The 27,009-nt window shown below is 41.1% G+C and overlaps 2 protein-coding genes across 2 annotated transcripts in view; one reads left to right on the forward strand and one right to left on the reverse strand.

Annotated features, from left to right (window-relative positions):
- The window catches only part of CUBN (cubilin), a 257,101-nt gene that overhangs the window by 102,363 nt on the left and 127,729 nt on the right, over nt 1-27,009 (reverse strand). Inside the window, exons 32-36 of the mRNA XM_065921175.1 lie at nt 15,171-15,330; nt 13,192-13,305; nt 11,378-11,488; nt 9,507-9,635; nt 8,385-8,517 (exon numbers count right to left, since the gene is read on the reverse strand). Coding sequence (XP_065777247.1) covers nt 8,385-8,517; nt 9,507-9,635; nt 11,378-11,488; nt 13,192-13,305; nt 15,171-15,330 — 647 coding nt within the window. The remainder of the gene's footprint in view (nt 1-8,384; nt 8,518-9,506; nt 9,636-11,377; nt 11,489-13,191; nt 13,306-15,170; nt 15,331-27,009) is intronic.
- On the forward strand, nt 18,663-23,591 carry LOC136158996 (uncharacterized). Its single transcript, XM_065920832.1, has 3 exons — nt 18,663-18,899; nt 20,342-20,479; nt 23,019-23,591. The coding sequence occupies exons 1-3, from the start codon at nt 18,663-18,665 to the stop codon at nt 23,430-23,432; spliced, it is 789 nt and encodes a 262-aa protein (XP_065776904.1). The 3' UTR covers nt 23,433-23,591.

The raw sequence follows: 27,009 nt of genomic DNA on the forward strand, positions 1-27,009 counted from the left end.
AGCTTCTTCACATTAACTTCTTAGCAACTTAACAAAAAATGGGATCTTGTCTGTCTTGAACATTCCCAGTACCTGGCCCAGTTCCTAATAACTGCTGAACGTCAGATTGTTTAAGAATGTGAATGTGGTAAAGACCAAGAGGAAAAAAACAAAAACAAAAAAGCCCTTTAATTTAGCAATTATGAAGCCTAGTAAGCTATGTGAAGGAGTTTGGACTTATCATAAGAACAATGTTCACATTTTATTCATCATTGGCTATAAAGCATCTATTATGAGAGTAAATTGTGCTTTATATATGAAGCATCTAACATACATGTAACAAATGCTTACCTGTATAAAGTTGGGGCTTAATAAATGTTTGTTGAATAAAAAATACATATGCCTATCTATATGGCTGTATGTGTATATATATGTTATATATATATATATATGTACTTATATTTCTTCCCATACAAAACTTTGTGCTTTTTGTAAAGACAAAAGCAAACAAAACCTTTTTCCCATGTGACAACTTAAACTTGCATTCCCTTTCAGATGCTCAGAGGGTGTCTTTGTTTTGACACAATGCCAGTTGGATCCTAAAGAGGCATTGACTGGTAGGCTAAAAGAAAGTAACTTGAGATATTTGAACATGGTCCAGAAATAGGACTTTTCTTTCATTAAAAAAAAAAAATCCATTCTTGATGCACAGAATGGCATGTCTAGAAGAGGAGCAAGATTTTTGGAATAAACAGAGCAGTGTCCTCAAAACCATCCTTTTCTCTCCACAGTAAGTTAGGTATTATATTCTTTTCAAAACAGAATTAGTAACATCAACCAAAGCCCAATAATCCGTGATACAGTAAAACAAAAACATTTTAGTTTTAAAAACCAATGTCTTACTATCCAATATTTATTAAGCACCCATTACCAGTGTGGCACGACCAGTGTTACAAGTATTTCTCTACTGATGGATTAAAAAGTCCCATTTCACTTGCCATGTCTTTTGCACTATCTACTTCTAGAAAATATATTATTGTTATTTAATTTAACCTAAGACCACCCAGAATGTGGCAGGATCCTACTGTTGACTGTATGTCCATACTTCATATTTTAAAGGGCTTATAGTTCAACAAGGAACTATAAGAGTGATTTTTCATTAATTTCTGTCAAAATTAATAGAAAGAAACTTCAACTATAAAGAGTGGAGAAACCAGAAAGAACTCTCACACCCCATGATGGTAGCTGAGCCCAAAAGGAAAGAAGACTCCTCTCTCTCCTAGCATGGATTCAGACAATAAAAACCATGGATTCTGTTTACTGCCCTCCTGGCTTCCTTTTCTCTCTAAAAAAGTATCATCCTCCTGCTGCGCAGGGACTTGCAGTAGATCACTACAGTTGTTCATCCTGAATTGCAGTTCTCTGCTGATCCTGGATAAGCCCATCTTTGCTGGAGGAGTATGTAGCATTCTATTTATTTCAGGTCCACATTTTGGTGGTTCGGTAAGCAAACAGGTATGGCACCCACAATTCAGCCCATTGTCATTCACTGCTTTTCTCACCAAATCTGGAGTCTGAAGATCCTTCTCCTGGATATGAGCTCACATTCTCTTTGCATCTGAAGCTCTCTAGGTTTTATTCAGAATCTATTTTAAAGCTTCATTTTTCTGGTCAATGCTTTGGTCTGTATGCAAGTACTCACTTGGCACTTCTGTCTGATTTGAGATCAGACTGTTTCAATTGAAGCAGACTAGCCTTTGATCCATTCCTTCAGGAGCAGGGGACGTTTCACTGAAACTGTGCCTGTTTTTGTCCAGCCTTCAGCCTATTCCTTTGCCAAGGGCTAGTCTCTGGAAAGTGGCTAAAAAAGCCTTTCGCCAAGCTCCTCCAGGACCAAGCTATTTCCTTAGAATTGGCTGGTATTTTAGGCTTGTGAGCTATTTGAATTGAGCTCCTTATGCTGCAAAATGTTTGAAAATTGTTCTTTTACTCTAGAGAAAAACCTCTGAGACATCACAGCCCAGTTGACTAAGAATTGTGTGAGTACATTCCAAACAGAGACTCTGGCAAATTTGATGTTTAAGAACTGAAGTCTTAAAAAAAAAAAAAAAAAGAACTGAAGTCTTTCCTTATGCACATTTCTAACTAAATGAGACAACCTGACCAAAGACAATTTAGGATCTCAATGATCATTATGATGAACTTTTGAAATTCCCAAAGTTGAAATTTTTTTAGAAACAAAGAGGACTACAAGTTTCCAGAAATGAGTGGAATGCTTACTTTGATTGGTATTTGGAAGCTTCCCAACAGTATCAGGAGTCTAGAATTGCTTCTCTACAAAATAAGATTTTAAGGAAAACATGAGTAATGAGAGATAAAATGGCTCCCGGTGGCTCAGGCTCCTCTTCTTCAGCTTCTCTGTCTCAGGCTCTGCCCCTAGCATCATCCACTCTCTCTCTTTTGGCTCTTCACGGGTTAGATCCCATCTCCAGGGCCATCTTCCTCCTTCCGAGCTATACTGTCTCCTCCTCCTCTGTACTGTCAATTACCCTCATACCAATTCTCTTACCAAGCTTCCCTGTTGAAACTATTCTCATTTGCTTTTCCTCTGAACTTGTTGGAATGTCTGTTTAAAATTAAACCTTCCAGGAATCCAGAGGCTGAACTGTTAATTTTTTGTATTCCCTGAACCAAAGCTGAATTGAGAGCTATAGTCAAAAGTTTTCCCAAAGTAACTGAGGATACTCACATATTGCTGGAGAATTTAATATAATTATTTAAATTTATCAACGTTACATCAGCTAGTTCTTATGCTGGTCTGTGAAGGCTAGGATCAGCATTGAATGAAAACTACTAATTGGGGGAAATCCTGAAAGGTTTCTAGAATTACAGCTGGGAGGCCAGCCTGCTATCATTATATGATCAGTCTCAGGCAATCCCCAGGAGGCTTCATAACATGGTTCCTGGGGTTTCTCCAAAACCTGCTGATTGGAACAAAATCCAGGCTCACACACAAAAATCTGATGAAACTGTTCATGATTATTACAATCAACTTCACATCATTTTTAAGGAAAATTCTGATATTCCTTTAGATATTGATTTCAACCAGGTAGCTTTTAACACTATGTTTATTAATGGGCTGAACTGGGAATTTTCTCTTCTAGTAACAAGGATCAGTATGGAATGGGAAACTGTGTCTATCCTAGATTTGGTTAATGTAGCAAACCAGCTCTCTCCAACTCCAAATGAGTCACCTCAGAGGAAGACTGCCAAAATTCTTAATCTTCAACCCCAGCAAAAGAAGGCTCCTAAGTGAAATCGTACCCTACTAGTATATGCTATTATTGCAGAGTCAGGACACTGAAAAAGAGATTGTTACAAATCTAGGTGCTTCAGACACCTTCAGCCTGAAGCACTTCTAACTGGCCATCCAACATCTTCCCATTTCTCACTGATGGGGCTCTCAGGAACTACAGGAATTCTTCCTAATCTTCCCTCTTAACTTGTGTGGAGAAACATTTCTTTAGAGATGGATTTCTTCCAGTCCTAACTGACCCCAGAGTCACACTCTCGGTGCTCAACTCCATTACTATTAAAAAAAAAAAAAGGCCCTATCTCAGAGAACAGAAACAGTTCACATGGTGGAGATCTAACGAGTCTCAGGAGGTTCCTGTCTCTGAACCAATTTCCTTTCGTTTAAGTCCTTTGAGAGATACAGGTGCTTTCCCCTTAGTTCCTCTACCACTACCCATTTGTCAGGTCAAGACATCTTAGAGAAGTGCCATGCTAAATATTTTTGTCTCAGAAGGGGGAAATAATTAAAGATTCTGATAGGAGTCATCAAAGTAACCAACAAGGGAAATTAGATGACCTTTTGACATCTTCTATCTTCCATCTCTGATGGTTCTAGAGCTGATTCTGGAAATACTTACCATCTGTCTCTATCGAATCAACTACCACCTTCCTTATGGGCAAAATCTCTAACTGATGTTGTCAAAATTCACAACACACCTCCTATGAAGATTCAAGTAGACCCCTCAAAACCTCTTCCCAGATTTAACAAAAAGTCTTTAAATACAAATATTCTTCAAGACACAAAAACCATACTAGAAAACTACAAAGCTCAAGATTTCATTATCCCTTGTACTATCCTTTGAAGCATTCCCAGTTTACCAGTGACAAAAGCTAAAGGTCAGATTTACCTAGGACCTCCAAACAGTCAACAACACCGTTATCCTTTTCCATTGTGTGGTCCCCAACTCTCACACGATACTGACATCAGTCCAACTGGAAGCAAATTCTTTACTGTAATTGATTCATGCAGAGCATTCTCTAGCACTCCGGTTGATGAAGCTAGTCAATACCTTTTTGCCTTTACTTGGTAAGAAGAACAATTCACCTGGACAGTAACACCTCAGGGTTTTACTCAGAGACCTTGTTTCTCAGGAATCGTGAAAGCTGGTCGGGATCATAAAAAGTTCTCTAGAAGTTCAACTACTTAGCTGCAACATGTAGATGATTTGCTTCTTCATGCTGTATCTCAAGCCTCACAGGAAAACTGCATCCACTTGCTAAAGTTTTCAGCCTTAAAGGGACCTAAGATCACCAAAGGAAAGCTGCAGTCTGCCTAAATCTAGCTTTGATATTTAAGGTATCTGCTATCAGGACAAGGGCTGTACCTAGGTCCAGACAGACTTTGTGGTGTCCTACATTTCCCAAAACCCGAAACTAAGCACAACTTTGAAGTTTTCTCTAGCTAGTTGATTATTGCTGAAACTGGATTCCAAATTTCTCTCTTATGGCTAAATCTCTGTATGTTTTACTCAACAATAACATCCTCAACCCAATTTTAAGAGGAAATGAGATGACATAACCTTCAAGGCCTTAAAGGCAATTTGATGAACCTACCTGTCCTTGGGCATCCCAATGATCAGATTCTCTTTTCCCTTTTTATATGAAAAGCAAGAGAACGCAACCCTGACACACAGAGTATTACGGCCAGCAACTGGTCCCTGTAGAATGGGGCTATCCCCCATGCCTTATAGTCATTACAGTCACTCCTTTTGGTTAAACTTACGAGAAAATTATTGTGAGATTCCTTTCAATAGTTTTTGTATCTCATGTGGTAGAAGTTCTGAATTCTCATCACATTCAACCTTTCTCCGTCCTTTTGTTAATTACTCCTCACACAACTCTTTTACTTTATCAGGCCCTTAATCCAGCTACTCCTCTCCCTTTCATCATCAACAAAGTCCCTCATGATGCTTAACACTGATGCACCCCCTTTGGACTCCTCGTGATGATCTACAGGAAATTCCACTGGGTAATGCTGGCTTTTCATGGTTCACTGATGTTCTCATTTAAAAGGTGACAATGGCAAACACATTAATAGTTCCAGGTCTGCCATTATGGGGGCTTCCCCGGTGGCTCATGTAAAGAATCTTCCTTCAATGCAAGGGACACAGGTTCAATCCCTGGGTCAGGAAGATCCTCTAGAGAAGGAAAGGCAACACATTCTAGGATTCTTGCCTGGGAAATCCCATGGGTAGAGGAGGCTGGCAGGCTACAGTCCATGGAGTTGCAAAGAGTCAGACACGACTTAGTGACTAAACAACATGCTACTAAGACTCATTTTGCTGTTGCTGAGAAGCACCCTTACTTAAGGCTACTTTGGCCCAGATTGAATTATATGCTTTTACACAGGCTTATACTTTAACCAAGGATAAAACTGCTAATATTGATATTGATCGTAGATATGCTTTTGGAGCAGCTCATAATTTTGGAATACTGTGGGGGCAATGTGTCTTCCTTACTAAGCAATATGCCCTCCTTACTTCCAGGGGCAAAAAAGTTTCAAATGCCTCCCCTCGAGCTTAGGAATTATTAGATGTGATACTTTCCCTTGGCACTTTAGGTATTATTAAGGCTCTGGGACACTGTGAACCTGACTCTCTAAGCTAAGGAAAATCACCTTGACAATAGTTTTATAAGGAATGCTGCCCTTAAAGGAACTAATAGCAACCAAACTTCTGTCATGGTCCAAAGGGAAATTTAGAAAAACTGCGTAGAGAAGCCCAGAAACTGGCCTCAGAAATGGGAAAACAAGATTGGAAATTCAATTATTGTTGGTTTGATAAAAAGAGAAAGCTCTGGTTTGCATCAAATAGCAACCTATTGCTACCAGACACTCTAAAAACTCCGACTCCCCGCCACTGTGTATGCATTAAACCATTGTTCTACTGACAAGATGATTGCCTTCATGAATCAGTATCAGAGAGGACACATTAACAAGACTGAGAAAAGTGCCTACCTCACTTGTCCCACTCGTCCAAAGTAGAACTGAGGGAAGCCTTGTCTGTGCTGCTCCCAGACATTTTAAATTGCCTAATGGACCATTCAAGCTCTGGCAAATGGATTTTATACAATTTCTTCCTCTAATGGATATAAATATGTTTTAGTCGTGGTCTATATGTTTTCACAGTGGACTGAGGCCTTCCTTTGCAGAGAGGCTGCTCGCTCTTCCGTGGCAAAAGTCCTTTTGGAAAAGAGGATCCCTACCTGGGGAACTCCTCTCAGACTTCACAGTGACTGAGGCAATTCATTCTACTAGCCAGGTACTCTAACAAGCCTGCTGGTTGACTAGTTTTACAGCACTTCCACTGTGCTTACCACTTTCAATCCCCTGATTTAATTGAACACCAAACAGCATCATTAAGACTCAGTTGGCCAAATTTATAGAAGCCCTCCAAACACCTTGGTCAAAAGCATTGCTATCAGTCCTTCTAAATCTTGGATCTTCCCCTTTTGAAACTTATAAACTCTTTATCTTTTGAGATAGCCCCAGAATTTCCAATGCACTTGGCTCTCACTTATTTTGACCCACAACTGATAAAAAGAGAGATATTCCAATACTTCAAAGGATTAATTGCTGCTATTAAAAGTAACCATGTTTTAATAGCATAATCTTTCCATAGTGTACCTTTGAGAAATTAAGGCATTAAGCATTACATCTTGAAACCTAGAGATTTTGTCAATTGGAAAAGACTCCTCCAGAAGAACTCACTTCATCCTCACTGGAAAGGCCCCTATTGGGTACCTCTAACCAACCCTGTGAAACCAAGCTCTCAGGAATAGACTCTTGGATTCATATGGTTCACCTAAAGAAATCACTGAACCCTGATTGGACCTGCATATCACCTGGTGACCTGAAGTAAAGATTTTCTAGAATTGAAGCAGATGACATCTGATTAGACAGTTTCCCAAGATATCCAGACTAGGCCTGTTAGATGTTTGTTGCAAAACCTCTGATGATGACATATGGCTTCAGACAATCTCCAGTGTCTATGATCTTGATATCAAATGGACTTCAGATTAAAAGTACCTGAGCATTCTCCCTCCCACTCCTCCTAGCTACACAAATGTGACCTTAATAAATTTCCAGTCTGTGCACTTTCCCTCTTACATGAGATACTACACCAGGAAAGGTCCTTCTTGACATAGACACACAGAAAACTGCTGAAACCAGAAACCCTGACTCTAGATCAGCAATGCTTTCAGAGAAAGATTACGATCAAAAGGGGGAAATGTAAAAAGTTAATAAATAGAATTTCAAATAAATAGAGTCACATACCAAAAGGCGGCACTCTCATGCCCTGCAAAAACAGCAGTGTCCAACAGGAAGGAGAAAGACCTCTCTTTCTTCCGGAAGGGCTCAACCAATGAGAAGAATGTTTACTATGGCTCTCTCAACTTCCTTTTCTTCTCTAAAGAAGTGTTCTCCTTCTCTTTCTATACAGGGACTTGCATGTGACTCACTATGGTTGCAGGCCTCAAATTGCAGTTCTCTGATAATTCCAAATAAACCCATCTTTGTTGGAAAAAATATCTGACAAAAATAGGCATTTTTGTCAGGCCAACAGTTTCAAATACTTCCAAAATCCTTTTCTTGCTAGGAGTAAGAAGAAAAAGTGGATTGGGGTGGAGATAAGGTGTGGGAGTAAAGAAGGCTTAATTGAGATGGGGATTTCTGCTGGAAGAAATAATGATAGTGATTCTCTGGAAGAGTCTAAATGTTTCCAAGTTTTTTTTAAAAAAAGATAAAATTAATGTTATCTGAAGATGAGAATTCCAAAAATTAAAACATGCCAAGAGCTCAGGCATGTGCTCTTGATAATGTTAGGCAGGACTCTAAAACCATTCATAAGAGAAGTTTAATGCTATTTATAACCTAAACTATGACTAAAACAGAGGAAATATGCAAACAGACTTCCTTGAAGTTCCCACCATATCCTCTTAACAGTTGTTTGGACACATATGCTATTAGTTGTCCATCCTATTAGTAACAGTGCTTCCTTCCTGCAGATTCATTCTCACTGAAACAATACACTATAAAAAAAAGGATTTACATAAAAGACAGCTGGAGCTGGTTGCCAGGGGAACTGACGACGTTCCAGACACATTCCACATTAGCAGGATAAACTTCTGGGTAGCCAGGGCTGTTGAAGATGCCTTCAGCCATGTGGAATATTCCACCACAAGCTAGAAGAAAAGAAAAACAAAGTGAGTGGCAGAGTAAATGTCAAATACAAGACACCATAAGATAGAGAAAGAACACTAGAAGAGCTGTTAGGAACATCAAAGGATGTACTATTTTCATTTCATAATAAAAAAAAATCCATGGCATATATAATAATAAGGAAAAGATTCTGTAACTTGAAAACTAAAAGCCACTGGGTATGGTGGATTAAAAGGAACCCCTGTAGTTTCTTTTCTAAAAGACTTTTCTCCCTGTGAACTATAGCTTTATGTAATAAAAGACTCATTTTAATCCTACACTCCCTCAGTATTTCTGACCAGGATGATTTTCACCCCTGGCCTAGAAAGGAAAGCAATATTTCAACATTTCCTTCTCAGGAGAGCACACAACCTGCACAAATCTTCCAGGCTTTCTAAGGCTTATTAACAGCTAATAGTGAGGACGCTGATGAGCAGAACTATCCGAGCTTACAGCCTCTTACTGGGTGCTCCTCTTTCCCCTTCTCCCCCCGTGCCATGGTCCATCCTGCATCCCTGAAGACACCCAGCCCCGCCTGAGCGCAGCTGTCAGGCCAGGGAGACGAAGAATGGTAGGTGTCCGCCCGTAAGAGACACCATTGGACACTGTCCATCAGGGGCTCCCTTAACAAACATATCAAGAAGGAGAACGAGGACACACTGGCAAGCAAGTCACCCAAGATCATCCCAACCAATTCTCCCCACTTCAGTGCTCACCCTGAGTGGCATTAGTCACTATAGTCAAGGTACGGGAACAAATGTCTGTTAATGGATAAGGAAGATGTGGTACAGAGTTCACAGCTGTTAGAATTTAGAAGCATGTTAACCAAATTTGAAAGACAGTAAAATGAGTCATAGAGGTGATCTACGAAACTAGTTCAGAACACAAAATGTAAGGGAATCCCAAATAATAAATCAAGGATTTTCTACACATTCCTCTTAACCTAATAGCACCACTTGCTAACATTTCTTACCTGATGTGGATGCAGCATATGTGGCGTGGAAACCACCAGAACTAACTGTAGAATCCGAGATGAACTTCAGCGTCAGAGCATTGCTGAAGGAAGTGATAGGATGGGGCATGGAGCGGCCACAGTATCGGCCTAAATAATGATGATATTGACAAGGAGAATAAATGATGATATGCCAACATGTATTCACTAAAATCACAAAAGACCAAAGCAAACAGAAGAAACCACTACCAAAGAACTATTTAGATCAGGGTCAGTGTTTGGGATGATGCCTGATGATTCAAAATAAACTGTGAACACATTTCTAAATATGATAAAGACTGTGAGGGGAAGGTAAGGGAAACACAGATAACTTCCAAATGTAACTCTCCAGGTCAGTAGGCACCTGCACAAAGAAGTGGGCTAATACTTAACAGCAAGACACAATAGCTGAGAAACTGGATGTTGGAGCCAGAACACCTGAATTCACCTCCAGGCTCAGCCACTTACCAGCTATGTGATGGGAGTCAAGCTACTCAAGTTCTCTGTGCCTCAGTTTCTCCACTTGAGAAACAGGTACACGGATAATAATGAAGTTCTATGTCATAAGGGTATAAGAATTGAGTTACTATTTATAAAGTTTTTTAATAAATAGAACTTTATAAAAAATAGTACTATAGCACTATAGTATAGTACTATAAATAGTACTATTTATAAAGTTTACTATTATAAAGTTCAGAGTAGTGTTCAGTGCAAGGTTATATAAGTGTCTGTTAAATAATATATCCTTGACCATGGTCAAATGCTTACAGACAAAAATCACAAAGAATACAATCAGAAGTCCACAGAGAGCATTTGTCAATTGCCTTCTATCATCTCAGGCACTGTTCTGGGTACTGAGAACACAGTCATGAGCAAAACAAAGTCCCTTCTCTGATGGAAACTGTCTTCTACTGCAGGATAAGGAGCTGGAGTGACAAAGCTCAAACAGGAGTGACTCATAGAGGCCACTTAAATGAGTGAGTGAGTGAAAGTTGCTCAGTCATGTCTGACTCTTTGTGAACCCATGGACTGTAGACCACCAGGCTTCTCTGTATATGGAATTATATGTATATAGATACATGTATACATGCCAGGCTCCTTTGTCCATGGAATTCTCCAGGCCAGAATACTGGAGTGGGTAGCCATTCCTTTCTCCAGGGGATCTTCCCAAAATAACCTGAGATTATTTTGTTTGAGAACATTACAGAAACTATAAGCAACATTCTTTAATTTTACTGGGATGTCTTACAAACAGAACTCCATAATATCTATCTGCCTGTCTGTCTGTATATCTATCTATCTATCATCTATCTATTCTATTCACCCAGCCATCCATCCATCTAACCAACCAACCATCCATCCATCCATCCATCCAATGTGTGTGTGTGTGTATTTATATATATATGTATATATATATATGTATTTACCTATCCATTACAGCTATCTATCTATCCATCCATCTATCCATTACTTTTCTTCCACTGAGGACAAAACCAAAAGAAACATGGTCAATTTGAACACGAGAACTGTGGTCAAATAGTAACAAGAAATTTCCCACAGAATACTATCTAATGTGAGAAGGGATTTATTTTACTACTGTTTAAAGCAGTTGCAACTTTTCAATTAAAAAAAAAAATACATAAACTAATCATGTCCTTGAAGATGAATGAGCTGAGCTTCTCAAACCCTACATTGAATCCTGCTTCTTCAGCCTCTCAGTATCTTTACTTGGCTTATGACAGTCTTCACAGCTATTGGGACCATCCTAACCTCTGATGACAGCATATACACATGTAAGTACAGAAACTGTTAAAAGCCCAGGCCACGGAAGTGAGTGAGCGAGCAGGGCATACCGCGGAGGGGTGCGTCGTCATGGCTGCCGTCCAACACCTCTACAAAATCTCGGGTACATGGTGTGCTGCTTTCAAGGCCAAAGTGGCTGAAGGATAGGGTGATATGACTGACTGTAAGGGAAGAAGGGAAAACTGTTTAATAAAGTTCTGGCAAGCAAAACATACAGGGAACAAGATTTTACCCCTGATCCTTTCACCTGCTGGTTCTCTGGCAAAGAACTGATGAATTTAACAGCTGTGCATAAGACGACAGGGGCATAGAGGAGAAGTAACCACCACTGTCCTAAAAGCTTTTTGTCTGAAGAGTAACTGAAAAGCTTTTTAAAATGTCTGTAGCCTCTGAAATGCTGGTGCTGGTAAGAGAACCCTGGGGTGGGTTTACGTCATGGATGATGGGGAAAGTATCAGCTGTTGCTGTGTTTCTCTCAGAAGTATTTTTCTTAATAGCTTCCTTAAATTCTGATTCTTTACTTGTGCTTGTAAATAAGACACATTTTCCTCCCTGACACAGATATCCTAGCATTTTCTGTGTTACTTTAAGTCCAGAAGCAGGGACATGGAGGTTCAGTCATTTTTAAAGAAAGCTTTGAATTACTTGCAGAATAGTCTGGGTCTGGGTTCATTTTCCTTTTGTTTTCTTCCAGGGTCTTGAATTTTTAGAATAGGATCTTTTCCTTTTGCCATCTTTACACCAGTGAGCTCTTTCATCTAAGAGCTTTATAACTGTTTATAAACTATCTTTAGGGGCAAGGCTGCAGGACTCAAGGCTGGGAGCTTCTTTATCCAAGGACTGGTTCCTGGCTGGCTGGCTACTTTCTTTGGCTAAGGGTTACATCACTGACCCCCAAATCATATGCAGAGCAATAAAGATACCCTTTTGTTAATGTTTAACATCCCTAGGAAAAATGCTAGAGAATATTTAAGCCAAACCCTTCATTTGTTAGATTAGCTAATGGGGCATTGTGAGCCTAAGTGACTTTCCTATTATCACACAGGTCATTAATTAGAGAGTCGAGTCAAGAACTTAATGCTTTTCCCACATTATGTCTGAAGTCATCAATTTCCCCTGAAAACCTCAAGAAGAGCAGGGCTCCTTTGAAACAAGATTCACAATGGCCCCGGGGTCACCCTCCTCACGGTCATTTTGCTTGAGTTCTTAGCGGTCTCCTCATTTTCTCTGTAAAATGTGGACAGTAATCCTTACCACTAGATTGTTACCAGATCAGAAAGATTCTAGGATTCTAAAAAGAACACAGTGTAAGCACTTATTGAATGCTTCTTCAAGGCCTATACTGGGACTTTTAAAAATATATTTTATAACCAAGAGAGATCAGGTTTTATCATTAGTTTCCACCTTGACTGAAGGCCAATATGCTCATGGCATTGCATCTCCAAAGTATAAGTTAACTCTCTAGTCTATGGTTCTTATTGTTCATTTATTCATTTAGTGTCTTCCTTGAGCACCTACCACAGTCAAGACAAATAGTCAAAAACTATTTATTCACCCAGTATTTTTGTTAATCCCCAATTTCACATGCCTGTCATTTCTACTAGGTTATAGGTTTTCACTTTGTTATTTCCTTTGCTAGGCCTTGAAACTTACAAAAAGAAAATTAAGTAAGAATAAAGAGCAAAAATTACTTCCTACCAGATTAGGAAGCCCTTGTTCTCCTGCACATGAGGAATTAGGACTTCCAAAAACAGGAGAGGAAGGCCATCAATTGTTACCAGCGAGGAGATAAGAACATGAGTCATTGCTGGACTTTCCCACAGACACGATGCATCCTGGATTCTTTTTTATTTTTGTTACTTACAGGGAGGCTGAGCTTGAATTATCCAGCTGCAGTTCTGATTTTTCGGATAGTTGTTTGGGAACAGTGGAGAGGATATAGTGTCAACGGAGTCAGTGAGGATGTGGCCGCCACAGGCTGAGGAACACATAGATACACACTTCTGTCATACACTGTTGATTTCTACTGATTCTCCAGAACAATTATTTGAAGAATGAAAACATAAATGATGTTTCCTTATTTCTAAAGGGCATGTCAAGGAAGTTCTCTGCCAAGGAAGCTGCACATGAACCATGAGAAAGCGGCAATGTACTCTACATTTATAACAGTGTTCTTCAATTACAAGAAGTGGGGAGTGGCAAAGAACAGATTAAATGGTTATGAATTGCCTGAATCTTTCAATAGAACTCTGGCATCGATTCACTTACTTTACCCACTTGTAAATTATAGGCACAGGGACAACCTCTTAACGACTGACTTCATTTTTAGGAAAGTGAATACTCAGTTGACGGAGCCTTCATACGGGCAGGTGTGTGTTATCAGGGACGTGCAGCTCCTGGGGGAACAGAAGATGGGGGTGTCTGCTGAGAGCTGGGGAGTGTACGAGGTGTGTCACAAGGGGGATGGTGCTGAAGGAGGAGTCAGGTGAGGAAGAGTGGTCTGGGGAGAGGGCAGTCTGAACAAGATAGAGAGGAGGGTATGGGGGATACCACACAGACTTGGCTGAAGTGTGGGGCACGTGAGGAGAGTCAGGGCAATGCTGAGGAAAGACAGGCAGGTTCCGCCCCGTGGGGAACATCCAGAGACGCTGGGGCTCCACTCCCTGCCTAGTGCGGAGTCAGGACAGACGACGGTACGCTGAAGGTCAGGGTCAGAACTCACGGCTGCACACTGACTTTGGAGGAATACGTGAGCCCAAGGACGCTGCTGTAGTAGCCCAGGGAAGACCTGTTGGGGACTTTTTTTTTAGCTGTGAAGTGAAATGTAAGTGATGAGTTAGGAGAAAAAGTGTTAAGAAACCGTTCTTTGAAAGAACTTTGCGATCAGTCTTGCTCCACAGTCTACATTGCAACCTCAGGGGACCTCCATCCAAAAACTCTTCCTGACCAGGGCTCTTTACTACAGAAAATGAGCAAGCGAGTCCACTGAAACAGATGAAATAACCAAAGAGACCACACTTATTTGAAAGGACAGGAATCCTCTGAAAATAAAATCACAGGCATGTTCAGTAGACAGGAGTCCTTCCAACTCTAGGTTCCATCTCTGATGGTGGGTAAAGGCAATGGATGGAAAGGTCTCTAGCAGAAAGTGGTGATTTAAGAAAAAGACAATGGAGTGGGGTATGGGGGGTGGACACACTTCCGGTTGAGGCAGTAGTTAAGATTTTGCCTTCCAAGGCAGTGGGTGTGGGTTTGACCCCTGGTGAGGGAGCTAAGATCCCACATGCCTCTTAGTCAAAAATAAATAATAAATAAATAAAAACAGAAACAACAGCATAACAAATTCAAAAGATTTTTTTTAAAGGTCCACATAAAATCTAAAAAGGAAGAAAAGAAAAAGACAACAGAAAACAACATTGATTCTTCGGGTGAAGGGCAACCACTACCTCAAGGCCTAGAATCTGACTCTATGTTACAAGTCTTGCAATTTATAGCAGTGTATCTCTTAGCATAAAATCTTAGATAAATGCTAGGTCATTTACCTATGAATGAATGAATTTGGATAAACACTTCTTTACAAGTGTCTCTAATATTAAAGACACTTTTCAGTATGATTCTGACAACCTGTTTGAGGAATACAGAGATCTGGAGGACAAAGACAGACTTAAAAGTCCCAACAGTTAGAATCATTGCAAACCATGGCTCCTTTGTTCTTCTTAAAGTCTTGCACATTAAGTGGAAAGCTGGGAACAATTTCCAAGGACTAGTCTCATTTTATTGCAGCACCAAGAGGGAGAGGTAAGGACAGATGGTCTGCGCCTTGGGAAACCACACGGAACTTGCCTTGTCTGAAGTGAGCGCAAAACCCCCGGCTCTGTCTGGAAGGGCCAGACTGAAATCGCAAGAAGAGGCTGTTTCCGGAAGATATGATGGGGTTTCTCAGTTGCTGTCTTCCACACACACCGGCAAGGCGGGCGGTTGCAGAGCTTACACCATCAAATGCCTACAAAGAAAGGCAACTGGGTACATGGTGGTTCAGGATTTCAGATCAGCATCTACAAGGCCCTGGTCTGTGGAGTATCTATCCGCACATCAGCAACCTAGTGGAAAACACATCTGGACTTCCCTGGTGGTCCAGTGGTTAAGAATCTGCCTGCCAATGCCAATGCAGGTAACACAGGTTCAATTCCTGTTCAGGAAGATTCCACACACCACAGAGCAACTAAGCCCAAGCACTACAACTCCTGAGCCCATCTGCCCTAGAGCCAGTGCTCCACAAGAGAAGCCACCACAAAGAGAAGCCAGCGCACTGCAAGGAAGAAGAGCCCCTGATCGCAGCAACTAGAGAAAGCCCATACGCAACAATAAAGATCCAGCACAGCCAAATAAAAATAATTGTTTTTTCTTAAAAAGAAAGAAAACACTTTTGCTGGAACCCAGTGCTTTATTCTATTGTCCGGTCACTCAGATCCGTCGGAATGTCTGAGTCCTTGGTCATTTCTAGGAACTCTTCAGACATTTCAGTGGGAGTTTCCGTGTCGAAGAAACTCACCATGAGGTCCCTGGATGTCTATAAATGCCATGCCTTTCCCCACTCTCATCCTCTCGTGACTCCAGGACAGTTACATCACGTACCAGTCTCACAAAACATGCTGATGCAACAATGAATATTGGAGCAAATACATGAGAAATAATGATGAGGAATCACTCATTTTCAGAAACTCAGCATTTGCTGGAACTTGTTGCTCTTCAAGTTCTTGTTGTTGTTCTTCTCTTCAAGAAGAAGAGAAATGGTAGAATTCTTTCAAATGATATAGTGATATGAGCCTGATTTATTAATAGAAAATTACCTCATTATTTCAAAATATATAGGGTTCTGTGTCTATTCAGTTCTGTGCTGGGACTTGGCTGACCTTCCATATGAGCCAGTGGAATGGAGTTTAAATTACAGACTCCCCACCCCACCCCCTTACCCCTGCTCCAGATTGCTGAATCAGTGTGTGAAACTGAATTTTCTCATTGCCTTGGAACTCCATTGTCCATTGTCATGGACTATAGTTCACCAGGCTCCTCTGTCCATGGAATTCTCCAGGCCAGAATACTGAAGGGCGTAGCTGTTCCCTTCTCCAGGGGATCTTTCCAACCCAGGAATCAGACCCAGGTCTCCTGCACTGCAGGCGGATTCTTTACCAACTGAGCCACCAGGGAAGCCCATGCATCTTTAAGCCAGGGGAAATAAGTTCCTTTTGGGGGGGGGGGGGGGAAACACAATAATATTAATAACAGCAACCATTCATTAAATGTTTACTATGTGCCAGAAACTGGATACAGCCTTTCACATATACTATCCCACTTCTCCTCCCAAGACTCTCCATTTTCAAGAAGAAGATCACAGATGCACAGAGACCTCACTAATGTCACAAATCACACAGTTCCTCGAAGAACAAATACCATCATCAACAGTACACACACTTTTAGAGGTTTTTTTACAAGTCCATGTACTCACAAAGGCAAGACTCTTCTAGTTTCCTTTATTTCTCTCCTAATTCAGAGGTCTGGAGAGTAGCAGATATTGCTCCACCCCTTTCTAAGCTGTCTTTTTTATTGCCATCTTCTTTAGACAAAATGAAGATTAGAATTAGAAAATTCAGAAAATCACATGAATGAGCCATTTCCCTGGGGATTCTTTGAAAAAGCACATTTTCTAGGAGGTCTCCATGTTTCCAACCTTCCTACCCAGAGATTCAGGAATCACAGGATTTTGGCTGAAATTCACATGGCTGGGGCATTGCTTCACAAGGAATAGATCCAAAATAGAGTGTTTCCAAATGTCCCTACATCAAAATTATATACCAGTGACACCCTACATTTGATTAGCATGCCATAATTTTACAAGCATCATTGCAATACCTCTAAACTAGTCTTCAACACTGTGTGATTTTTTTTTTTTTTTTTTAGTGATGAAAGTGAGACTTCAAAGTGTGCTAGTGTGGATACTGTCTCATCCAATGGGTGATAGTGACAATGGAAGCTCGTGACCCAAGGTCAAAGAGCTAGTGAGTAGCAGACCCCAAAACTTAATTCTTCTCTCTCCAAATTCTATATCATTTCATGTTACTTCTCTTTAAATCGTGTGCAATAGTTATTAAGTTGTAAGTTCCTAATTACCATTTTATGAGAGTATATAACTTCAGGTTATTAAGGAGAGAGCTGAGTCTTTTTCTTTAAGTTTGGAATAGCAATTCTTTTATTTAAGAGTAATTCTTAACACTCGTAATGTCAAATCAAGTTTTAATTTATAAAATTATAAGAAAGAAACTGGAGGGAAGAAAATATGAGAAAACTTATTGCTATTTTTAAAAAATCTTAAGTCATAAAAATTATCAACAAACATTTCTTTTACTTCCATTTAGTTTCCAAAAGAAAGTTAGCAAATTATATTATAGGCTACATGTATAATATATTCGTATAGGCAATGGCAACCCACTCCAGTACTCTTGCCTGGAAAATCCCATGGGCGGAGGAGCCTGGCAGGCTGCAGTCCATGGGGTCGAGAAGAGTCAGACACGACTGAGCGATTTCCCTTTCACTTTTCACTTTCATGCACTGGAGGAGGAAATGGCAACTCACTCCAGTGTTCTTGCCTGGAGAATCCCAGGGACGGGGGAGCCTGGTGGGCTGCCGTCTGTGGGGTCGCACAGAGTCGGACACGATGGAAGTGATGCAGCAGCAGCATAATTTATTTAAGTCTTATTATAGTCTTCTTTAAGTCTACTGCCAAGGGTTTCCTAGGCCTGGGGATTAATTTTCTGATCTGCCGCTTAGGTGGAAAAAGTCAGAGAAATACACAAAACAAAACAAAACAAACAAAAAACTATACAGTACAACTAACTCATTTCTAGGTAACTCTAGTAAAATAAAATTTTGAATAAAATCATGAATCCACAAAAGGAAAAGTGGCCACCATCCCTGGAGTTCCAACTACAGAAGCTCTAAAAACAGAGGCAGACCTGGTTAAGTAGTAAGCTAAGTTCTTCTGGAAGTTAATCAGTGTCTTGACAAAGCATCCAGAGTTTGTCACATTTCCAGATACCAGCAAACACATTCAAAATAGCTGAGCTCTCCATTACCATACAAAAATAAGAGATTTTTTTTTTAAAAGAATAGAACCAGGCACATAACAAACAGCAGACGTCTGATGAACAAATGAGTAAGTGAATATATGTAAGAGTATACGGCCTCTGAGAATAAAGGACTGAGGTTGAGGAAAATCCAGAATTAAGAAAGAAAGTTGCTCCTCTCTGGTGGACTGGGCTGTATAAATGCACAGCAGACATGACGGCAGGGAAGAGGCCATTCACAGCGGGAAAGAGGACAAGAGGAACTGCTCTCTGGGCCCTGTGGGCCATGGAGGAGGCTCCACCAGGGCCAGGGACCAAGCCACTCACACCTGCCCAGGTGCCCTCCCTCCAGCTGTGCCAGTCCTTCAGCAGCACCGCGAGGGAACTAGGAAGGCAGAAGGTGGGCAGAGGACACCGGACCCACCCCCAGGTCCCAGAGTACCCAGAACACGTGACATTACAGTGCCATGGGAGACCCTCTGTACCCTGAGCTGTGGCCCGAAGTCAGAGCTGAGCCAAACTTCTATGAACTTTAATACTTGATGTTTGAAATGCTAAGGAGATTTGAATAAATATCAACCCCCTTTCAAAGTTCAAAGTGTCAACTCCAGCACACAGTGATGGGAAGGAAAACCTTTCCGCTGAGAGATTAGCACTCCTTTCTGATGATATGTATGGAGGCCAAAGGTCAGAGTCCAGAGACAATTTGAGAAAATAAAGGAGCCAAGCAAAGGGAAACTTTCACCTTTCCATGTACTTACTGATGATGGAAATATATATTATTTAAGAGCATGCATTATTTGAAAGCAGGTGGCAGAGTCCCTTTTAAAGAGAAGAACCAGAAGGTAAGTTTATTTAGCAAAACACCCTGGCAGGTGCTCAGAGGATGACTGCTGTGGGAGAGATCCCACGTGATGTTACTATGGACAAATCTTTCTCTGTCCTTCAGCCACCAAATCTGTACAATGGGACTGAGATGAAATTGTAGTACATATTGTTCACCAGAATTAAATGACTTAAAAGACATAAATTCTCAGGTATACATTTTTTAGTGGAAGTTGGCAACATAGGAAATGTAAAAGCCAACTCTTTCACTTCCAGACCTGAGGTAAACTCTTGCATGACTGCATTCAGAAATATGGACAATAATGTTCCTTGCTATAAGGGTTGCCCCAGCACAATATTAGAAGACTTAGAAGTGCATTAACAGTAGAATGGGTCCATGACTCATGGTATAGAGGAGAATCTTGTATAGTGGCAAACACAGTGAACTAGATCTAAATACACCACAGTGTAGAAAAATGTTCAAAACAGGTTGTTAAATGAAAGGAGTGAATGGAAGAATAGGTGTCATGTTGTATTATTTACATCAAGTTTTAAAACATGCAGATCAGTACTACATACTGTATGTGGAAACCACATACCATGAAAAAGTACCAAAATAGCCATGGGAATCATAAACCAATTTTTCATAATTGGTTTCCTCTGGGCCAGGGGCACGGACTGGAATGAGTGTGGTTTACCCATGGGGCCTCACTATGTCTTCAGCAATTCATTTCTTTGGGGGAAAAAAAGAAAGAACTTGAAGTGAACATGGTGAAATATTGAGATTTAGCAAGTAGGATGTTTTTGTTCATGCTATACTTTACATGAATTGTGTAGTCTTTTCTGTATACTTAAAATATTTTGTAATCATGTTTTCAGGAAGGAAGAGAAAAATCTATATAAAGGAAATTGCAGGAAATGTAGAATAAGATATACATACAAAGGTGCTCTTCCAAGTATTATTTTTTTTTAATTTATTCTGTTTATTTATTGGCTGCCCTGGGTCTTCACTGCTGTTTTCTCTAGTTGCAGAGAGTGGGGGCCGCTCTCTATATTCTCTTGCTGTAGAGCGCAGGCTCAGCAGTTGTGATGCATGGACCTAGTCGCCCTGTGGCATGTGGAATCTCCCCGGACCAGGAATCAAACCCATGTCCCCTGCACTGGCAGGCAGATTCTCATCCACTGGGCTACCAGGGGAGTCCCCAAGTATTATTATAATAAGCAAAAAATAGAAGTTATCTAAGTGGTCAGTAATAAGCCAGTGGTTAACTCAATTCTAGGGTATCCATGTAACTGATTAAAGGGTCAAAGAAACTGTTTTTAAGAAGAAATATATTAAATAAACTAAGTGAAAAAGACAGGATACAAAATGATGTGTGGTATTCTCTTAATTCCCTTTGTGCATGTGGGTATAAGGGTGTGCATGTTTGCATGTGTGTGTTTCTGTAGGAAATGAGCCAATATATTAATTGTCTCTGTTTTGCAGTATTATAGATGGTGTCCATTTCTTATTTTTTCTTTTCTGTATTTTAGAAATTTGGTATGAGGAACATGTAAAATTTTAAATAATGCATATATTTAAAAAGTTTATGTGTTTAGCCAGGCAGACATATTAAGTGATCCCAACACAGAGACATGAAAATATGCTCTTCATATAACTGAACTGCAATATCAAAGCCAGATGGACATTAATGCCATTTAATCTAGCCTTTTGCTGCCTGACAGGACTCTATCAAGGATATGGGTTTTGTTTTAAGATCTCCAAGACATCTGTTAGCTGGCCAGTATCTACAACTGTAGTCCAGACCTCAATCCAAGCTCTAGGCTCAGACATCCGACTACATTCCAGACAACACGGCTGGTATGTCCCATCAACCATGGAAATCACTGTCTCAAACTGAAGTCCTCACCCCTCCCCCTAGTTCCTCCTGCCCCTTCACTTCTTGCCTTAGCCCCTCCATGGAATGAGCCTTACGTTCCGTCAGTTCTGCCTCTGCTGTGTCTCCTGGACCCCTTCCCTCCTCACCCCCACCAAGTGTCTTGTTGTGGGACTTCACCCCCTCTTGCCTGAGTCACTACAGCAGCCTGAGACTCCCCCTGCCTGAATTTGTGTCCCCCTTTAATTCGGTCTCCAGACAACCACCACCGTTCAATATGCTTTCTAAAATGTAAAATTTGATGCAAAAGGAAGGAAGAGCATCCCCGTCCATTTTAAGATCATACTGAGTAGGGACTTCTCTGGTGGTCCTGGGGTTAAGAATGCACCTTCCAATGCAGAGGGTGTGGGTTTGATCCCTGGTCGGGGAGCTAAGATCCCAGATGCCTTGTGGTCAAGAAATCAAAAACATAAAACAGAAGCAATAATGTAACAAATTCAAAAAAGACCTTAAAAGCGGTCCACATCAAAAATCTTTTTTAAAAAAACAAAGTGTATTGAATAAAGACGAGCATCACAGGTGCTGCCTTACTGAGAACCAAGGACAGTGCCTGATCCAAATGCAACATGTAAAACTGCAGCCCACAGCCCGCCTCCTCCAGGATCAGAGCCCTGGTAATGGAGTGAGTTGTGGTCCCCTTACTGAAACACTCAGCGCCCACAGCGTCACAGCGCGCACATGGGGAAAATGAACATTAGCTTCCTCAGAAATGTTTGCATTCTCATTTCTATAAACTTGAAAAGTACTCTCAGAATGTTTGTGAGTAGGAGATGGGAATGTATTTCTACTGCATCTATCTTCTTCTTTTATTAAGTTTCATCTTCCTCAGGGAGAAAATAAACCCACTCTATGTGTGGGTTAAAATTAGCATAAACTGGAGCAAGAGGAAACTATTTTAATTCAAAAGCAAAACACACAGCATGTTTTACATTCCCCAAAGTATGCCAATGCCATCTTAACTTCAGAGTTAAGCTTTCCATGCAAACAAATTGTGAATGTATATGAATATGCTTTTATTTTAATTTACTACACTACCGTTTTCTCCTTCTCAACTCATTTGTGAATCTTTTGGACAGTATGAGAATAATCCACTTATGAAGTGAAAACATTCATTGAGATGATTCACTGAAGAGCGTGCAAAAATTTTATAATATATATTTTAAGATTTTTTTTTTAAATACTTTAAGATAAAATGAGTCTGCTCATAAACTAATCAAGATAGTTACCGATGAACTGAGGATTGTGGATCCAGGTCTGTGTATCTAAGGTTCATAATTTTCAAAAATGTGAGTTAAAGGGACTTCCCTGATGGTCCAGTGGTTGGGAATCCACATGCCAATGCAGGGGACAGGTTCGATCCATGGTTCAGAGGATCCCACATACGGCGGAGCAACTAAGCCTGTGCACTGCAAGTGCTGAGCACATGTGCCTAGAGCTTGTGCTCCACAACAAGAGAAGACACCACAGTGAGAAATCCACACACAGCAGTCAAGAGTAGTCCCCGCGTGCTGCAACTAGAGAAAGCTGGCATGCAGCAAGGAAGACCCAGCACAGTCAGGAAATATATATATATTTTTTTAAAAAAGATAAATTAAGAGGAGGGAGGAAGAAAACCCGTGAGGAGGACCAGGATTGGGGGCGGGAGGCTTGCCACCTTCAGCCCCACCGCGAGCACCCAAGGTGCATCCATCTTGACCAACTCAGCAAGAAGATGGATTTTCCCTGTGTCTAAAGAAAAAAAAAAAAAAATGCCCCCGTGTCTGTAGAGATGATTTGCAGTTCAGCCTGGCTGAAGCTGACCGAATGAGACTACGGGCTGTGCCTCTGCCAAGCATGTTACCACTGTTCAAAATGAAGAGGAAGTCCAGAAAGGGAAGAACTACCACAACGGAGATGTGTTTGGTGATGAGTATAGGATCAAACCAGTGGAAGAGGTCAAATACAGGAAAAATGGGGCAGAAGAGGAGCAGAAAAGAGCAGCCAGGAACCAAGAAAACTTGGAAAAAAGTGCCAGTTCAAATGTAAGACTTAAAACCAATAAAGAGATTCCAGGATTAGTTCATCAACCCAGAGCAAACATCCACATCTCTGAAAGCCAACAAGAATTCTTCAGAATGCTGGATGAAAAAATTGAAAAGGGTCGAGATTACTGTTCGGAAGAAGAAGATATCACACGGCACCAATCCTACCACTCAAACCAGGAGCTACTACTGTGTAAATAGGTTACACCCCAGTTGAAATCTTTGCAAAGGTCGATTCTCTTCAGCGAACAGCACTATAGCAAAAGAAGATCACTCCATATGGTATGCCCCATTAAATTACAGTGTTTCTTAATGAACTTGCAAAGGAATATTACTAAAAACAAACAAAAACTGTTATCTTTCTTTGTTGCTGCTAGTTAAAACTTGTTGCAACTTTTCACTTCTCTCAGTGTCCAGGTCCGCAGCAAAATTCTGCAATTTCACCTTAAAGATACTGTTGGTTTTACAGATGCTCTCCAACCTATTTTCTAAAAGATGAGGTAGTGGTGAACTCAGATATCCAACTCCTGTTCTAGACTGGTTCTGCTTCTAAGACAAGCACCTCCTTCCCCCCTCCCTCCTCCCTGCCTCCCCCAGCAGTCCAGAGCCTTGCTTCTCACTGGCATTGTTGCGCTTTGGAGATGGGATGGTTGCTATGGCAAGCCTAGTTTCTCTGCTAAGAAGAAGTAGAGACGCTATTATCAATTCAAAGCATGTCGTGACATGACTCCTGGAAGTGACATAGGAACGAGCAGCAGGTGGTTTCATTACCTGGGTCTCTTAATCAAAGATCAAGCTTGCAACATCAGTTTTGCTCAGATGCAGACAGAAGTGTGATCACAATCATTTTGAATCCCTCTTGCCCACTTTTTTTTCTAAGAAAATAAACATTTTACTGTTTTTATGTAAAAAAAAAAATAAAGACCTTTAACATACCATGAGTAGTAACAAATGTAGAAATAGTAGTAACAGAAAAATCAGAAGCAATAGCTAACACTTATCTGTACCAGACACTGTGATTAATGCTTTAGGTATATTTTTTTTAAATTCTTTCTTACAATTCTATTTTGCTGTTGGTAGAACTGAGGCTCAGAAGACATAAGTAACTTATTCACAGTCACATGCTGGGCAGTGTGGAGCCACTACACAAACCCCATCTGCCTGACATTTGATCAACTATCATTAAACCAACCAAAAAGATAAAAATCAAGTTTTACTCATTGACAACAGAATACTGAGAGATCATGATTCTAAGAAGCTAAAGTGATATGTCCATAGTCTCCTTAAAAAAAAATCCTGGGAAAGAGTTGAACTCGAGTTTCTTTTCTCTGGACCTACAAGCATGCATCCTTAAAGGCATTTCAGAAGGTCTCATTTGAGGCCTGGGTGGAGTGGTTGGCAGCTGGCATGCATTCCACCCACTGCACACGAGCGGGATTCCCAGCATGGCCCACTGAGCAGCCTGGAGCAAAGGGCACAGGGGCCAGGCTGTTGCAGTTCAGCTGCTAAGCTGTGTGTCCGACTCTTTGTGACCCCGTAGACTGCAGCACACCAGGTTTATCTGGCCTTCACTATCTCCTGGAGCTTGCTCAAATTCATGTCCATTGAGTCGGTGATGCTATTTCATCACTAAACCTAACATCAAAATCCCTGACTCCTAACTCCTGGCTCCAGTCTTGGATCCAGATATCCATCCACTCCTGCCCTTTTTCTAGTATAATACAGCCTCCCTGGATCAGCAAGGTTTCTTTCCTCAACTCGCCCAGGCTTTCAACCTGGTCTTTAGCCTTTACTTTAATTCATTCTAGCAACACGTGTCTACTGCTCGGATTACTTTGAAGCTTATCGGGGTCAAAATGTGTGGCAGAGGCTAAGATCTAAGGGTACAGAAGACATTCTCATCAGGGCGCAAGGTCAGTGTGGAGGATGAGAGTCCGTGAAATGTATCCACATGCGCCATACATACAGAAGGAGCTAATACGGCTGCAAACGGAATCCCCATTAGGGAATGGGAACTGTTCCAAGACCGAGGAAATATTAAGTGATGGGGAGGGGAATCTGCCAGAAAATTATCCAAGCTGTTAAAGCCATAAATGTAGGTAAGGAAGGAAATGGAAATATTACTCATTATAGCAACTTTTCTTGCAGGTGGGGACGGGGAGGAAGCATCAGTTTCCTGTCAGTGATATTTTCCAGCTATGCGCCTCTGAAATGAAATCGCAAATTCACAGCGCACATCTGGCGTCAGGTCTCTCTCACTCCTGAGTCTTTGTTCTATGTGGTAGCACTCCGGCGTCACAGTTTACAGGAGACAATAAACTCTGCTAATTTGCAGTGGTTGCAAGCAGGGACTCAGAGATGACTGGAAATGTTGGTAGGAAAAGAAACCCAAGAAGCTCATTTTATTCTTAAGAATAAACAAGACTTTAAAGAGATTCTGAGATAAAACGCAAATATAACAAAGCACAAAACAAAGCTTGGGTCCACAGACTGAGGGCCCTGGCTCCAATTCAGTTATCCCCCCCTCTTGGGGATGTAACGTGCCGGCACAGTTTTGGTAACTCATGTGGCACCAGGAGGCAAGATGGCTAAATGGGTTACCAAAAGCAAACCACAAAATAAAATGTTTAACAGAGATTATCAGAGATCATCCTTAATCATTATCAGATTCTATCCTCAAATGGAAAGTCAGCTTTCTATGGCGAGAAGTGAAGGAGAAAGGGAAGATACAAGAGGGAGAGGATGGGAAAGAGATTGATTTGCCATGGATTTATTTTTAAAATAAATGTTTACAGAAGGACTGTTTAAGAATTATTTCTTTGAAGTACTGACTTCTCTTATCCCTGTGTCTTTTTGCTCAGTTTCAGAAATGATGGATGTTTTCAAAGGAAACACATCATAGGTAGGGTCTTACAAAATAAAAACAAAGATACTGTGTTTCGCATTCGCCCGCCCTGAGCCTCAATGTTAAGTACTGTGAACAAAAACAGAACACCGTGGCTTTGGGGTGGGCTTTGGGGTGGGGTTTGGGGTGGGGTGCTCTGGTATTCTCTAGTTCAAATCCAACATTTTGCTTTCTTTCTCCTAGAGGAGCTTCAGAAAGCAGAGGGTGACTCAACACGTCCCGCGTTTTTTTGGTCCTCAGTCCTGTATCCCTAGCGGATATTTTCTCCAGATGAGAGGCTGGATCAGGACTGTGGGCTGCTCACTTTCGTCTGCTCCCCACTGGTTCTCACAAGGCGGACATTCCATTGTGCTGAGCAAAGAGGATGCTGGAATCAGAGGCCGGAGTCTCTGGGGCCAGTCGTCCTGCTCTGGCTGCTGTCTTTCCCCTCTGATCCCACGCCGGGCTACAGCTGCATTTCTCCGAGATCAATAAGAGCTCGCGGAGCTACGTGAGTTTAAGGCTCCGGAGAGAGCCTCTAATTAAGCAATTAAGCTGTTGGTCAGAGATCACTTTAATCCTCAGCCTTCGTGAAAGGAAAACTAATGGGGCCGTGTTCATGCTGACGTACAGAGTTCTGCTCAGCCGGTGGGTCCTGCTGTCGCCTGAGCAAGAAACGTTCACATGTGTCATTGAGGGAAGCCAGAGGTTAACGACGCCAGCCACTCAAAGGGACTGAGCAGAAAGTGCACTTTATCACCAGATTAGTTGAAACCTGAATGTAAACTGAGCTTTCTGATGAGTTTCCCCACGGTGCCATCACCATTTCAATAGCAGTCAAAAAACCCAGTTTCTCTCTTGTTTTCATTAGAGCAGCATGAAATTCTAGAAGAC

The sequence above is a fragment of the Muntiacus reevesi genome, chromosome 2 (genome assembly GCF_963930625.1).
Source record: "Muntiacus reevesi chromosome 2, mMunRee1.1, whole genome shotgun sequence".
In the NCBI taxonomy this organism is placed as follows: Eukaryota; Metazoa; Chordata; class Mammalia; order Artiodactyla; family Cervidae; genus Muntiacus; species Muntiacus reevesi.

Bases quoted from the DNA above. Each gene is read 5' to 3' on its own strand.
- LOC136158996 (XM_065920832.1), top strand. From the start codon at position 18,663: ATGACGGCAGGGAAGAGGCCATTCACAGCGGGAAAGAGGACAAGAGGA. The intron at 18,900-20,341 runs GTGACATTACAG...CTCTTGCTGTAG, and splicing joins TCCCAGAGTACCCAGAACAC to AGCGCAGGCTCAGCAGTTGT. The intron at 20,480-23,018 runs GTATTATTATAA...TGACCGAATGAG, and splicing joins GCTACCAGGGGAGTCCCCAA to ACTACGGGCTGTGCCTCTGC.